The sequence below is a fragment of the Euphorbia lathyris genome, chromosome 5 (genome assembly GCF_963576675.1).
Source record: "Euphorbia lathyris chromosome 5, ddEupLath1.1, whole genome shotgun sequence".
In the NCBI taxonomy this organism is placed as follows: Eukaryota; Viridiplantae; Streptophyta; class Magnoliopsida; order Malpighiales; family Euphorbiaceae; genus Euphorbia; species Euphorbia lathyris.
The window spans coordinates 51480978-51497985 of record NC_088914.1 but is presented as its reverse complement, the minus strand read 5'-3'; the positions used below and the strand labels follow the sequence as shown (position 1 = coordinate 51497985).

The 17008-nt window shown below is 35.1% G+C and overlaps 1 protein-coding gene across 2 annotated transcripts; it reads right to left on the bottom strand.

The window, feature by feature from the left end:
* Nucleotides 1-423: 423 nt before the first annotated feature.
* Nucleotides 424-11723, bottom strand: LOC136229489 (E3 ubiquitin-protein ligase MBR1). Of its 2 annotated transcripts, none has more exons than XM_066018325.1 (6): nt 11084-11723; nt 8848-9891; nt 8390-8584; nt 8139-8272; nt 6009-6119; nt 424-944 (listed from the first exon to the last, which is right to left on the bottom strand). In XM_066018325.1, the coding sequence occupies exons 1-6, from the start codon at nt 11243-11245 to the stop codon at nt 884-886; spliced, it is 1707 nt and encodes a 568-aa protein (XP_065874397.1). In that variant the 5' UTR covers nt 11246-11723; the 3' UTR covers nt 424-883. The 2 variants fall into 2 exon arrangements, with proteins under 2 accessions (XP_065874397.1, XP_065874396.1); XM_066018324.1 differs by having other exon boundaries at nt 8139-8293; nt 11084-11721.
* Between the last annotated feature and the right edge of the window lie 5285 nt (nt 11724-17008).

The following is a 17008-nucleotide window of genomic DNA, read 5'->3' as shown; positions in this document are numbered from 1 at the left end:
AGAAAACGAAAATGTGGATTTGGGGTCAAATATTCAAATTGTAAAAGTGTTTTGGACTTATAGTTATAGTTGGGGTACAGGAAATTACAAAGAATCATATTTGGGTTTTTTTTTTACAATTAACCATTATCTATTTATCATATATGATATTTTTAATTTAAAATATCAAAAATTCATATTTTTAATTATTGTAAACGGTTATTTCATCCTTTTTTATAGAAATATGTCTATTCTTATAAAAACTGTTTATTTGACATTGTTAGATTTGTTTTTACACACTTATAAATAATGAATCTATTTGTAATTATCTTATAACTGTCCCAAGATTTTAAGCGTTCAAAGCATTGGACCTGCTAAATTTTATCCCTTTTCAATAGAATTCTTCAGCAAATTTAATAATTCATTGGTAAATTCATCAATAAATGCGGATAGATTTGAATTCTTAAGTATTGACTGAAGTTGGTGCAAAATTAAATAAGAGGAAAACATTGGGGGTTCATTTCAAAAAAAAAAAAAACATGAAGGCCAATTTTGCACCTTTTAGGCTGCCAAAGTGAGGATGAGATGCTCTTTGATTATAAGATGAGTGGCATAAAAAAATCCGCATGGAGTGAATTAATTAGTACAACAAATTAGCAATTTCCATTCAGCCATTCATTCGTTCATTCTCCAGCCTCAATCTCAAAAGGAAGAAGAAGCTGATTTCAGATTTATGTATAAGTCGAAACCCAAGGCAGAAATCAACTTCCAGGCTGACTGTAACAAGTTGGCCATTCTGATTTTGATTCTGGCACAAAGGAAAAGTTGTATAAATGGCAGGATAGGATCAACAGAAACTTAGCCGTTTCTACATATATCTCCGCGACAAAGAAACTTAGCCGTTTCAATTCTCTGCAGGTAACGAACCAGATCTACATATATCTCCGCGACAAAGTGGACATACCCTGAAGTTTACAAAACCTCTTTTATATCAGAACTCAGAAACTTCACAACTAAATTGGTATTCAAACTACTTTCCAAGGGAATTGGAGAATAAATCTACTCTTTGCTTCAGGTTTTCACCAACGCATACACTAGTTTGCAGCACATAAATCATAAAACTGCTTAGCATAGTGAAACCAAAATTCATGCCACATTGACACCACTTGGAACAGAATTCAAACAAACAAAAAAAGGTAGTTGAGAGAATTAACCTATTTGAGGGGTTATTTGTTCTAAATAAGCAAGTTGAGGGGGTTAGGTGTCACAAGTCAAATTTCGGGTATGATGACAACTTGGAGGGCTGGGAAGGTATTAAGCACATCTTATAACATGAACCAAAATATGAATATCGTGGCGGTCAGCGTAAAACTTAGCCACATCTTATAACATGAACCAAAATATGAATATCGTGGGGGCGTTCTCTACTCAGCGACGCACTGCACTTCCTAGACCCGGGTGTAGTGATAAATGTGCAAGGGTTGCTAGGTCGTCGCCCCGAAGCAGCGCGCCACCCCAGGACCCGGGGGTGGTGTCAAATATGCAAAGGTTGCGGGTAAATAAGCTAGTCCACGGTAATGGTAGGGGTAGGGGTAGTAGGTTACGCTTTGGGACATGGAACATAGGCTCTTTGACAGGAAGATTAGTTGAAATTGTAGATGTTATGAAGAGGAGGAGAATAAATATAATGTTCCTACAAGAAACCAAGTGGGTTGGAGCCAAGGCTAGAGAGATAGCTCCTTGGGGTTATAAGCTTTGGTACTCAGGAAAGGATAAGGGTAGAAATGGAGTAGGTATTCTTATTGATCGGGAGTATATTGATGATGTAGTAGCGGTGTCTAAAAAGAGCGATAGAATTATGAGTGTTAAGCTTGTGATAGGGGAGGAGGTTGTGAATGTCATAAGTGCATATGCGCCACAAATAAGATTAAATGTCTCAATAAGACAAGCTTTTTGGGAGGACTTAGAGGAAGTGGTGCAACAGGTTCCTAGGGATCAAAAGATGGTACTGGGTGGTGGTCTCAATGGACACGTGGGTTCTAGGCGAGATTGGTTTGAGAGTGTTCATGGAGGGTATGGTTTTGGAGATATAAATGAAGCAGGAAATGATATTTTGGAATTCGCATCAGCCTATGACTTGAATATCATGAACACATGGTTTATAAAAAGAACATCCCACTTAGTGACTTACCGGAGTGGCGGTAATGCGAGCCAAATTGACTTCTTCTTAGTAAGGAGTGCTTGAAGAAAGAGTTATATTGATTGTAAGGTGATCCCTAGTGAGAGTACGACAACCCAACATAGAGTAGTGGTGCTTGATTTTCGAAGTAGGAGATGTATAAGAAAACGAACACCACAAGTGGAGACTAAGATTAAGTGGTGGAAACTGCAAGGGGAGAATCAACAAACATTTCTGGATGAGATGGCCAAAAAAGATATTTGGGCTTGTAATATGGATTTAGATATAGATTCGATATGGACTAAGATGGAGCATAGTATAAGGGAAGTAGCGAAGGAAGTTCTAGGGGAATCTAAAGGTAGCATGCCACCGGGTAAGGACACATCTTGGTGGACAGAAAAAGTACGACAAGCAGTAAAGAGTAAGCGAGAATCCTATAAAATATTGGGGAAATGTAGGAGTGATGAGAACTACGAAAAGTACAAAGAGACTAAAAGGGAAGTAAAGAAGGTCATACGAGATGCTAGAGCAAAGGTGAATCGGGATCAGTATACACGACTGGATACGAAGGAAGGGGAAAGAGACATATATAGAATTGCTCGGATGAGAGATAGGAAGACGCGAGATCTCGGAAAAGTTAAATGTGTGAAGGATGTTGACCAAAAAGTCCTAGTTGGAGATAAGGATATTAAGGAACGATGGAGGTCCTATTTTGATGACTTATTTAATGGAGATCGCGGACAAGATGTTGGAGATATAAGTATCCCTCACGATATGATAAATCATAACTGCATGCGGAGAATTCAAAAAGGTGAAGTCAAAATGACATTAAATAAGATGAGGTTGAAGAAAGCAGTAGGACCTGATGGCATCCGTATTGAGATTTGGAGATGTTTGGGAGAGAGAGGAATTGAATGGTTGACGACGTTCTTCAACAAAATTTGGAGAAACAATAAGATGCCATCAGAATGGAGGAAAAGTATCTTAATCCATTTGTATAAGAACAAAGGCGATGTCCAAGATTGTGCCAACTATCGAGGAATCAAATTAATGAGTCACACTATGAAACTTTGGGAGCGAGTGATCGAACAAAGGCTAAGGAGGACGGTGAAGATCTCGGAAAACCAGTTTGGCTTTATGCCGGGAAGATCAACTATGGAAGCCATCCATCTAACGAGACAATTAATGGAGCACTATCGAAATAAGAAGAAAGACTTGCATACGGTTTTCATTGACTTGGAGAAAGCATATGATAAGGTACCAAGGGAAGTACTTTGGTGGGCCTTAATAAGAAAAAGCATTTCGCGGAAATATATTGACATCATAAAGGACATGTATGAGGGAGCATGCACGAGTGTACGTACTAGTGTTGGGAAGACTGAAGAGTTCCCTATTACGATTGGAGTGCATCAAGGTTCCGCACTAAGCCCATTTCTTTTGCCATCGTTATGGATGAACTAACAAGTTCACTTCAAGATGGTATACCATGGTGCATGTTGTTTGCAGATGATATTGTGTTGGTTGATGAGACAAAAGAATGCGTGGAGAGGAAGTTGAAACTATAGAGACAAACTTTAGAATCTAGAGGCTTTAAGTTGAGCTGAAGTAAGACAGAATATTTGGAGTGTAAGTTTAGCGGCCATAGAAGTAGGGAGGCAGGGACAATCACCCTAGATGGGAGAGTTGTTCATGCCTCGGATTGCTTCCAATATTTAGGATCTATTATCCAAACGGATGGAGAAGTAGATGGAGATGTTGCTCATAGGATTAAATCTGGTTAGTCGAAGTGGAAAAGTGCTACGGGTTTCCTTTGTGACCCCGGCATGCCTAATAGATTGAAGGGAAAATTCTACCACACGGCAATCAGACCAGCATTGTTATATGGCACGGAGTGTTGGGCAGTGACACTGTCACATCCATAAGATGTCGGTGGTGGAGATGCGTATGTTGAGATGGATGTGTGGTCATACGAGAAAGGATCGGGTGAGTAATGAAATAATTAGGACAAAAGTAGGGGTTACATCTATTGAGAATAAAATGAGGGAAAACCGACTAAGGTGGTTTGGCCATGTGAGACGTAGAGCGCTTGATGCGCCGGTTAGGAGGATCGAAGAGTGGCAAAGGGATGTAGTGGTGAGGGGTAGGGGAAGACCTAAGCAAACTTGGAGGAGGATGATCGAGAGTGACATGAGTTTATTGGGGATTGAGGAAAATATGGTAGTGGATAGGACAGAGTGGAGAGAGAGAATTTGTGTCGCTGACACGACTTGATTTCACGGTTTTATATGATGGTTCATGTTAGCCGACCCCGAATCATTTCGGGACTAAGGCTTTGTTGTTGTTGTTGTTGTTGTTGTTGTTGTGTTTGTTAGGGTTCTTCTCTGATTTCTCTGAGTCAACTAGACGGATCGGGAATTCATTCAGATCCACGATGCTAATGAACTGCTATCGAATCTGGCCACCAGTGCAAATTAACTAGGGTTAGATAGAGTTTTGATGTTTGATTAGTGGCTGCTGTGATTTGGCTTGGAACAGTTTGGTTCTCTCCTATTATTCATCTATTTTGTTTCTTAAAGTTCGAAATTTCAGTAGTGTACAGTTTTGATTATTGTTCTCTCAATTTCATCGTTGTATGTTTTTTAGTCATGCGTTCTCTGTCTTATTCACATGTTCTAATTTATTCCTCTATTTGTCAATTTTACAGGGCTATGATACTACTCTTTCTATTTATACTCTTGATATTCATACTGTTAAAGAGGATATGCCTAACCATATCTAATATCTAATTTCGTTCTGAACTTTTAATTCTCATCAAACTCAAACTGATGGTTAATTTTGTTGATTCGCAAACGGTGATAAGTATTCCATTACTAAAAAATGGAATAGTATAATGAAATAGTATAATGAGTGGTTCATTATACTCCATTGGAAATTAAAATGAAACAAAGAGGGAGATTCTCAATAATAAATTCATACTAAAAAATGAAACAAAGAGGGGAGAGAATCTCCTCAATAATGAAGAGGAAATTAAGACTAGTGATTTAAGGAGGAACTAAAAGTATCTTGGACTTTGGATTTTGCCACAAATCCCTCAAAATTGAACTTGAGAGCCTCGCAAAGATGCTCTTATGTATTTAGAATCCTTGTCGATTTAAAGAGGATGATAATATTAAAATCCTTGTATTTAGAATCCTTGTTGATTTAAAGAGGATGATAATATTAAATAAGAGAATTAGGAGAGTTTGGTGATCTCTTACAAATCACCATTGAGCTTCAAGGAAAGCTCACTCGAAGAACAGGAAAAAACAAGAAAAATCAAGGACTTTCTTGTGAAAATACCTGCGACGAGATCCTATTTGCGGGCCCATAACACTCAGCTAGAGTTAAGAAATATTTTGTGCAATTTACCCGAAAAATGGATGATTAAAAAAATAATGAGCCCAATAAAATTAATGGTAAGCGCAGATAGGTACAAAATGTCATTATTCAGAATAAATAATCAGGAGAATGAACCAAGTTTATTATTGAACAACTCCTAATTTGGTCTTTAGTGAAATTTGACCCCAAACTTTGATTTTAGTGAAAATGCACCCCTTAATGGACAGTATTATCATGTTTCAACGCCAAGCACCGTGGAATTAAAGTTCACAGGACATTTAAATGTGACCATTAAAAGGTACATGTTAATCAAAACCAAAGTTCAGAAGCCACATCTCACCAAATTAAATTATGGCCAGTATAGCTTATATTTGTATATACATAGTTAGTAATGCATTAGCTCATTGAGAATGAAAAACCTGCTCTTAGCAGTATATTGAGAGTTCAATATAATAGTAAAAATGCATCATACCTGTGAATCTCCTTCAGCCACTTGTCTATACAAGTTCTATGAAATTCATGATGGCAAGGCAACACTCGCATGCTGTCTCCTTCCTCATACTCCACTAAACAGATATAGCACCTGTTTATCAGAAGAAAGGAGAAACCACACTTAGAAGCAGAATAGAAAAGGAACATTAACCAACTTGTATGAAAACATTATCACTATGTGCATAAAACTATGCGGAACAAAGCAGCATGCTGTCAGACATACTGCCTCTTCAATGATGAAGCAACATTAACAATTATACACAAAACTTTACACATCTCATACGGAAAAACCTATAATTTAGCTCCCGTAAATGGCACAATTTACAATTGGCCCTTCAATTTTGGCATATTCAAACAATGTATTTTAATCTATAGCAAAATCTAACCCTTGTTAGAAAATGCGACAGCTGGTTAATTTGTTAACAGAGTTTCAACTTGTAATAGAAAAGAAAATTACAGACAAGTTTTTAAGATAAAATTTTGTTTTACAACTAGACAAGTAAGATTTTCGACAAGCTGGTTTAGGTGCAATTGAAGAAGCAACATCAAAATAAAAGAAACAGAGAGAAGATACAAAAATGCTACATCCCTCAGACACTCAGTACATAGACAGAACATATATTTTCACTTGTTACATGCTAGGGGGTGGGTAACATGAAAAATTGACAGCTACAAAAAGAATTAAATTCCTCAATCTGAAACATTAGTAGAATGAGGTTTGGATAAAATATCATTTGCTTTCAGGAAACTTCAAGTACCAATATGTTCCAACAATGAAAGAAAGAAAACTAAAAAGCTAAAGCCAGCCATTAGCTTGAATACAAATATAAGACAGACAAAAAAAATAGAAATTCCAAAAGAAGAGGTTGGCATGTTGCAGCTTTATCACAACTCAAGCTCTTTATGTTTTGTAATAGTTTTTTTCATGACAGTAACTTGTCAATTAAATCACACAACCTCCAAGATGTACTATCTATGAACAGTGGAGAAGCTATGAAAAACTATTACAAGAAATAGAGAAATTGAGTTGTGATAAAGTTGACATCATCTTACTTTGGAATTTCTATTTCTTTTGAGGTCTTATTTCTGTTCTCCAAGCTTCTCAAAGGTGTTTGATTTTAGAAACTACATGCAAATATCTTGGTCGGCATCCAAAACAATAGATAACTTTAGTCTTTTCCTCTCTCTTACAGGAGGATGGATTATTTATCATACTTTGCAATTGCTGAACTTTTGATGTACTATATTAACATTTTATTTGTAACTATTTCTTTAAATTTAAGATATCCAAAAACATTTATTCATATCTTTGTCTAATCATAACTGAAAAACTTCCAAAATCTTCTGGTTATCCAACAGTAAAAAGTGCACAAATGTGTAAGAACCTATATATTTAGCAGAATATACATTTAAAAATTACTATGACACTCCTAATGTAAATTTCCTCAAACCAACCCAGTAACTCAAGTAAGCATATTATTGAAAGAAGCTTTGCAGTAAAAAGTTACACTAAGTAATCAATTGTATCTATCTCATAAGAGCAGTACATTGATTTCCCTTTACCTATGCTCCTCATCTCCAAATTCCTTATTATCCAACCTTGAGGTCTGGCATTTATTAAATACAGAATACTTAGAAGAACTACTTTCAGAAAAACCATCATTCCAAAATAGTTTGGATCAGCTACATTAGTTATCCCCCGCCCCTTGATACACGCACACTTTACAATTTTGTCAGAGCAAGCCTTTTCATTCTATTTTTTGCAAAATAGTTTTATTTATATCTTGAAGCCAACGTGAAAGTTCTACTATGTTGCAAGTAACTGAATGTCTAGTATAAAAAAAGTCAACAAATCCATTGTTTTTTAGTTAACAATTGAAACGTCTTCAAACGGTTTTAACCTCAATAAACAAAGTTTATCATGGTTTAAGAAAACATAGAAGAAATTTAACATTCACTAGGTCGTGTATATGTAGAAAAGAAGCTAAAAACAAAGTATATCATAAAAAAAATTCAAGGTCTCTCGTAAACAATTAGAAGAAAGATTGAAGCGATTCTTCCATCTAAGATTTAGTAAACAGAAATGCATATAACGAAACATGGAACTCACTGAGCTGCCTCCTCATTTTGATGTTTCTGTGGTTTGGTGTATAATTTGACTGGCAAAGACTCCACAATTTCATTAGGCGCAGGTACTGATCCAAGTGCAGATATTGAAGGCTGAGAAGACAGCACCACAGATTGCTGGTGAATTTCATCCAGCACCTAATTAAAATATGTCCAGATGATTCAACTTATAAATATTAATGAACCAACGGGATACTGGAAGATGGCTATGAGCTGAAGGTAATACTGCGTTACCTCAAATAAAGCCTCGGCTAACATGACAATTCTTGATATGCTAGCTCTAGCACTTGTGTCATCATTTAAGTTAGCATCTCGATTTGTTAGACGACAGGTACAACGACCTGCTCTATGATGACCAGATAATATACAAGACCTCTCATGTCCGGACAGGTTTTCAAAACGACTCCCGAGCCTTTGAAGAGCGCGAACCTGCATCATTTAGCATATTAGTAAATGGTTCATTCTATGCCAGCCATTCAAACATGTAATGGAGATACCGAAGGTATAAATGAGACAGTTGTTCCAAGTAAAAATGAGCAACTTTTATCAGCCTAAAGCTAAAAGGAGTTAGCAGTTCAGCAGAACCCAGGACAAATTAAATCTAGATTTGCAGTAGAATACTACTTCATCTCCTTCTCTAGAAAATGTTCTGTAAAGAAACCAGAACCTTCCGAAGGCAGGGACTTACTAACCTGTGATCGTATTCTCCTCCTCCGTTCAAGAAAGTTAGACCTATGTTCCAAGAGGTCATGATACCTGGTGTCTCTAGCCCGTGCAGTTTCCAGCTCATGATTATGAACACTCATTGAACTAGAGGTTCCAGGAGCATAACCAGATGTAGTTGGAGAGAGTAGACCAAGCTGTTCAGATTCTAATATCCTCATTTCACTAGTTAAGGTTTCTGTCCCACTATCCTGAAGTGAATCTCTTACTTGTCTCTCTTGTTGCAAAGGACAGAATGTAGCATCAGATACTGATGATCGACGAAGAACTCTATCACGAAGTCTTCCCACACTTAAAGTTCGGCTGAAGCAAACATTACGCTCAACAGTTTCTTGTGCACCATTTCGCCTATCAGGAACTCTAGCCTCAAAACTATCTGAATCAGTATGCATACTTGGAGAATGTGAAGTTCCATCCAACCCCACTTTGGTGCTACTCCCATTACCATCTCCACTATGACTAGAAGTGATTGCACGATTGTCTTGATTATTATCCAATGAATCAGGTGCTAGACTATGATGCTGTGAACTTGCAGAAGTGCTTTCATGATTTTGTGTCTGACCTGTAGGCAGCAGGTGACTAGTTTGTTGAGTCTCATTTCCATCTATGATGTTGTTGGAAGATATTGTCGGAAAATGAACCTCCTCATCATTCTGTATTTGGGGACTTGAGGAAGGGATACCATAAGCCCTGGATGACCCTAAACTGGCAGTTCTGCTCAGTCTAAAGCTCATATTACCAGGAAGAAAATTAAAGCGAGAAAAAAAGCTACTTTGAGAAGTCGATGCTGAAGTGGACAAAGCTCGTGCAGAACTGCTACCTGTCCTAGATACAGTATTAGTGATGCTAGCTTGATTCCACTCATCAAGCACAACATTAGAAGATACACAATTTCCTTCAGACTCTTCCACTTTTACTTTTCTGTAACATTCAACTTTTACCTGGCCTGAATCATTTCCAATTTGGACAGTTGAAACATTGCCTCCTTTTTCTTTGCTCACATGTCCGCAGACCTGAAATGTGAAAATGAAACAATAAAAGGTAAGCACTTGAGGAATTATATCTAATCAAACATCTTATACTATAAGCACAAAATATTGATAAGTAAAATAGCATAGCACAAAAAAAAAAAGATTAACCACTTGAACTAAACAACTAAGCATGAAACTAAGGCCTTATACAGTTTAGATGCAAAACCTACAGCCAATTAACCACCAGGCTGTCAAGCCAGGGACTACTTTACTATTTTTATTCTATTCTGGTTGCTGAAAGACAGAACAGTGTGGTACTACCTACCCTCCAATTCCACAACATTCAATTCACATCCTTTAACATTGGGCACACATCTAACTGAAAACCCTTAGTAGAAAGATCCAGGTTAAACCAACATTCATAGCCATTAAAATTGAAGTCAAGATTCTCAAATAAAAAAATGCATTGAATTTCAAGGAATTTTTGCAAACCATGAGATATTTGCAATCATTTACATAGAGAAAAAACAGCCACGTGTTTAAGCTGTCAAAATTTTGAACATTAAAGATGCAGAAATTATTAATGTGAAAAGATAAATGGATTCTAACACCTGATACGTGCCCATTAAACTGTCATAAAAAGTTAATTTGCTTACATTGTAAATAACTCAACTCAAATAACGTCAACAAAAGAAATCTAGAAAGACATCCAACTAAACAACATATTACTCCTAACCAGTTGTACATAAGCTTGCAAAGAAAAAAAGCTGCCACTAAGCATAGTTCGCCATAAAGATAAAAGTAATAGCAGAACCTGAATTCAGTCTACCATACTCCTACAATGATCAAATACAAGGTGATTTTTTTATCAACAGCCTTGAAGCCTCATATTCTTGTTTATGTCCTTTCTCCTATAAATTGGTCCCTTATCCATTTATAATATCTACAAGTAGCCTAATCACAATAGCACTTGCATTTTCCATTCCCGAGGCAATTTTATTATGTATTGAAGAATTGTTGTGAAACATAAAAAGAAAAATCAAAATCAAAAGAATGGTTTTTGGTTAGATCCCAGGGAAAATTATATACATTTATCAAATTGTATTTACCAATAGCAACAAGGAAACAACTGTTAATCTAAAAATATCACTGAAAATTGTGGATAGAGTTGAACAGACAATTAAGCCCAAAAGAAAGACTGGAGATAGAGAAGAGGAATAGCAAAGTGATTTACATTGTCATCATCATTGTCGCTATCACGAGTTTCAGAAGACCCTCCAAGACAAGAAGAGTGAAAAACCCGATTCCGTCTACGTTTCCCCTTCCGTCCACCGCTTGAACTAGACGGTAATGACGATACACGGCCGGTGCAGGCCTTGCTACCACTGGATCCCATCTTAGCAACCAATGTTTACTATCTAATTACATAACTAACATACCCCAAAAAAGAAAGTCATTAAAATGATCACCCTCAGATCTGAAAAACACTTCTCATTCTCTATCTCAGCGACAAAGCGGAATGAAAGAAGAATAGCAGTCGACGAAGAAAAGGAAGTGGGTGTTGAATACGAGATCTAGATAAAGAGTGGGAAATGAGAATGTAAACACTTGAGAAAAGAGGTGAAAATCGAAGATTAGATGAAGGAATGAGACAAAGTAACTTGCAGAAAGAGAGGAGAGGGAAAGAGATTGGGCACCTGAATCAGCATTTTTAAGGAAGGGAGGGAGAGTGAGAAAGAAGAAGAAGAAGAAGAAGATAGGAGTGTTTCAGCCCAAATTTTGAGGCTGGGTTTTTGGGTAAGTGCTGTGTTTGCTTCATCACCACTTTGGAGTTTGGAGTGGTGACAGTGCCTCACAGTCTCGTTTGCTTTCTTCTTCTTTTCTTTTGATTCAATTTTTTTTTTTTTTTTATTTACAGATATTTCATTAAGTAATAAAATTTTATTAACTAATAAACATAAATGAAATTAGTGTTATATAACCTCATATGGGACCATTATATTTTAAATAGCGAACGTGCTATATTAACTAGATGCATATTTTTCTCTTCGTGATAAATACTATTACGTTTTTTAATAAAGGTTTTTCTCACCATAATAAATTCTTCTTCTTCACCATCCATCGATATACTTATGGTGTCTGGTTCTTTACTAATTTGTGTATCAATCTTACTCATGGATACTAAATCCATATCTTTTTTTACGGTCTTTTTAAGTTAATTTTTCTGATTGATTCGAAATCCATATCGTTATAATAAATACATATCCTTCTTGTTAATTTTTTCTGGCTGATTCGAAATCCATATCGTTAATTTTTCTGATTGATTCGAGATCCATATATAAGGTATTTCAATTTCCTTTGATCTTTATCATTGATTCATAAATCGATTTTGGTTTCTGATTTCGACCACCATATTTATTTCTGATTTCATTCAAGTTCATGAAATTGAAGATAAGCTTATGGATTTAAGTTCATTTATATCATTATGTATTCAGTTAATTTCTGATTTGGGATATACAATTAGAATTGGAAATTTAGGATTAAAGTATGATCAAGAAGATGTTTACATGGAAGTGACAAAACTATAGGGGTATATAAAGGTGTGGATGCTTCAATTATGAAAACTGCAACACTTTGTAACGAGGAATATGATCAAGAAGATGTATACATATTTTATAGAAATTTGAAACATAAGTAAGAAGAAGATGTCTTTTTATGCAATATATCTGAGAAGCGTATAACTATTAATAAAATCTATACTATTTTAACGCTTGAATCTCTTTATGTAATCTGTATCACTCAATTGTTCACAATTCTTTTTGATTTGAGTATGAGTTGCAAATTGTTTAATTAAATGAAAGATATTTTTTTATTGTTTTTTTAAGTTACTAAAAAAATAACAACTATGAGATATAACATTGTTAAATTATATTGTAACTAATATTAAATGAACAATGAAAATGTACAACAAGTAGAGATTAACATTTGATGAACTAATCAATATAACTATCAGAGTTCTCCTCTAAAACGGCTTCCTTCTTTTTAGGACAATTCCTTGAATCATAACCAGTCTGACGACACATTTTACAATGGTTAGGAGTTTTTCTTTTTCTTTTGGTTTGGCCTTTGTACTGGGGTTTTGATGAAGAAGCAACCTGCTTTGATTTCAGCGTACTAACCATGGTAGGTTGACTCTTTGTTTTGCTAATATTGGAGTCCCAAACAACATCATGAAACGTTCCTTCAGCATTTTGACGATGTTCGCTCTCGTCCTCTGGGGGTATTTGGACAATTCCACATTCAAATCAGATATAACTTGCATAGCCCTTTGAAAAGATTTTTCAGATTTTGAAGCAATGTATAAAGTTATACCACAATTCTTTGATAGTGTTCCATACCTCAAATTTCTAGCTGATTCTGGATGAGGGTACTTTCTTTCCTTATCGTTGGTTAAATAATCAAAATGTTTAGCATCTTTCTGCCAACGACGATTCACTAAACAATCAGGGAAATTCATTATCTCCAAATTCTTCATACAAACAAAAATATGTCTGCATGGAATTCCTTTCGTCTCAAAGAATAGCAATCGCATTGAACTGTTGCTTGATCATCGGAAATCCTAATCATGCGCTTTGCCCCTTTGCCCCCGTATGTTTTTACCTTACAAACAACTTGATTCTCCTCACGGTCTATGATGGAAATATATTTTTCTGAGCGTTGCATCTCCCTCTTTATCCTTTTATAAATTTCCCTCGTGAAAATTGAAGAAACATCATTCTCCACACTTGGCATCGAAGTTTGGTTGGGCAATGTTTCGGTCTTATTGGTTTTGTAGTGCTCTTCCATCTCATTGAAGTGTAACATTGACAGAGAAATCTCAAAGTGTTTGAAAAACTTCCACAATGATACTCTGTTATTCAAGTCTTTTTTCAACAAAGAATTCATTGACTCGTATCAGCCCGTAGCTTTTGCACCACCAAAATAATGACCACGAAGAAAAATGTTTACCCACTGCTTTCTAGTTGCATATTGTGCCTCTATCCATGCATTGCCATCCAAATTGTATTCTTCTACCATCTCATTCCATTTAATCTCTCATTCGACCTTTTCGTAGTATCTAGTATGTTACAAAAAAAATATAAACGACGTAGTCAGTATTGAAATCAGTAATGAAATTAGTATCTAAGGGATCATAAACTTAAATCATAAATATAATATTTTACCTGAAAATAAACTTTCTAAAATCAGTATTGAAACATGAGGCTTTAATATGTGCAACTGCATTTTTCAATATGTGCCACGAGCAAATACGACGTGGAATTCCCAGTATTATAGCTTCTAGTGCCTTACTCATTGATCTGCAACCGTCCGGCAGGACTGTTTTCGGCATCTTGTCATCCATACACCCTACAAATGTTTCCAATAGCCAAACATAATTTTCTGTTGTCTCATCTTGGAGGAGTGCAACTCCAAACACACATGTTTTGTCATGATTGTTTGATCCAAGTAGAATAACCAATGGTTTTCCATACCTGTAAGGAGTATTATGAATCAGATAAAAAGAAGAGATCCAATAATAAAAACTTATTAGATTTTATTGTAACTAAAAAAGAGATTATGAAAACATGCATGTTAGTCTTGTAAGTAGCATCAAAAGGCAAACAATCGGCAAACAATTTGTAATCAATTTGGCAACTGCCTTCAGACAAGAATAAATTTCTTAGTCTTCTATCCTCATCTACCTCAAACTTGTAGAGAAACTTATCATCTACTCCTTTTTTCGATTCAAGTAAACACATCGCTTTGTTTGTGTCGGTATCATCCAAAGTTGAATTATCTTTTGCAATTGCCTTGTACACGTCTTTTTCAGAAATCCTACATTTTGGCAACCATCATTAACATGTACCAAGTAATTGTAACATTGAAATGTATTAATTCCAGCTATCTTCATTGAAAATGCTTGCTCTTTAGTAGAATCATCGATTTTTCTGTGAGACCTCAGAAATATTTTTTCGCTCGAGACTGCTAGTTTGTGTGTATGGCTGGTATTGAAGCATTTAACTATCCAATTTTTATTTTCTTTATCCATATTAATTCTGAACTCCGTTGCACACACCAGTCTTGTTACAGAACGTACTTCCCGAGTCCTATTTTCAGTATTACAATATTTTGTTTCTCGTTTACCTTCGCATGAGCAAATCCAACTTCTAACAACTATATTATTATTTTTGTCTTTCCTTTTTAATTTTCTCCTAACATTAAACCCCACCAGCTTTGCATATAACATATAAAAAGACTCAGCTTGTTCAACACTTACAAATCTCTTGTTATCGAAGTCCGATAACTGTATATTCATCGGATCTTTATCGATTTCTAGAAAATTAAATAGGCTGATCCACTCTGCAATATCTGGTTCGATCCATTTTCAGTCCGCCCCTGTTTCTACAATCAACTCATCTTTGTTGACCTCGGTCGTCTCTTCCTCACGTCTTCCCTCATCACTATTTTGGCCATTTCCGTCTTCATATTGAACAGCCTGTTTGGAGCTCGCCATATCCTTTAGACAATAGTATTTGAAATGAAATTTGTTGATAATATATTTACAGTAATCCAATATAGCATTTGTGTTTAGTTTAAATTCAAATTTTCGCGAGCCCCCATAATATTAATGGAGAGTTGTGTCGACATTAATTACATATTGTAACCCCCCAAAACACCTCTAATATTTGTTTATGTAGAATGCTTTCAATTATTTGAATTGGATGAGTTGGTTTGAGTTGTTTTAATTAAAAGAGAGAGGTCAGAGTTTTGAACCCTATGAATCTCATATCATTTTATTTTATGAGTCATTTATATTTATTTGAACTTCACTTTTTAAAAAGAATATGAAACATTGGTGCCTTCTATGGTTACTTTGTTTTTGACAAAGTAAGTCTTACTTTGTGTGGCTTCACCATTGGATTAATAAGCATAGCCTTTACCTGAAACATTAATCCCTCCTTTTGGTATTATATAGGAAGTTTTAGAAATATTAATTTGTGCTTTTTTATATGTCGTTTTGTATTAACAATGCGGCTTTTTATAATGATTTCTCTAATTTGCCCCCTATTTATGCAAATAAACTTAATTAAGACATATAAATTAATATGGGTAAATTATTCATGTCATTAGTCTCATTAATATTGCATTAACATATTAAAAAGAACGGAGCGAGTTGTTATAATGTTTATGTTAAATATTTTGTCTTATCAAATAAGTGTATTTTTTTAACATAATTGAATTATTTAAGAGGTGGGGAAATAAGACTTGGCAATTTGTGATGCATTAAGAATAAATATTAACAAAAAAAATATATATATCAAAACGATTCCAATGATGCATACAACCAAGTAATTCGCACGTTGTAATTCATGCACAATAGTTTTCAAAAAAACACAATAACAATTGTAATTTAAATAAAGGGTAATTAATTTATTAGTCCCTATATTTTGACAAAACACACTGTTTGGTCCCTGTATTTTCAAAAACACATGATAAAGTCTCTAATCTTTTTCTCGGTGAACTGTTTAGTCCCTGCCGTTAGACTCTCGTGAAGATTTTGTTAGTCAATTTGGATTTGCATTCTTCTTTTCCTTTTCTTTAAACTCTAATGCATCTGAAATCAACTTTGACTGTTCTTCTTCTTGATTTTCTTCTTAATCGTTCAAATTCGTAAGCATTGGGTCTTTTCTTTTTCTTGTTCTTCATACAAATAGCTTCTTCTTCTAAATTAGATTTCCTCTTCCAAAGTTTGAAAGTAAATAGTAAAGGGTAATTTAGTTATTTCCGAAGTCATAAACGGTAAAAAAATCTAACAAACAGATGGAATGACTAAATAGTTCACTGAGAAAAAGGTTAGGGACCTTACCATGTGTTTTTGAAAATACATGGACTAAACAATGTGTTTTATCAAAATAAAGGGACTAATAAATTAATTACTCTTAAATAAATGATTGTACATTTTTCTAATAGTTGGGGTTTTCTCCTATTATAGTCCGACTTCACAATCCACCAAGCTATTCGACATCTTTCTTTATTAGAGTTGAACTACAAAACAAACAGAAGAAAAATATAATTAATAAAGTATACTGTATTAAAAAAAAAAACTGAATTCTTTAAA

Excerpts from the sequence above, each read along its gene's own strand:
- LOC136229489 (XM_066018324.1), bottom strand. The coding sequence starts at position 11,245 with ATGGGATCCAGTGGTAGCAAGGCCTGCACCGGCCGTGTATCGTCATTA. Across the intron at positions 8,294-8,389 it reads TAGCCGAGGCTTTATTTGAG|GTGCTGGATGAAATTCACCA; the intron begins GTAACGCAGTAT and ends TATTTTAATTAG. Across the intron at positions 945-6,008 it reads TGGCTGAAGGAGATTCACAG|GGTATGTCCACTTTGTCGCG; the intron begins GTATGATGCATT and ends TGTAAACTTCAG.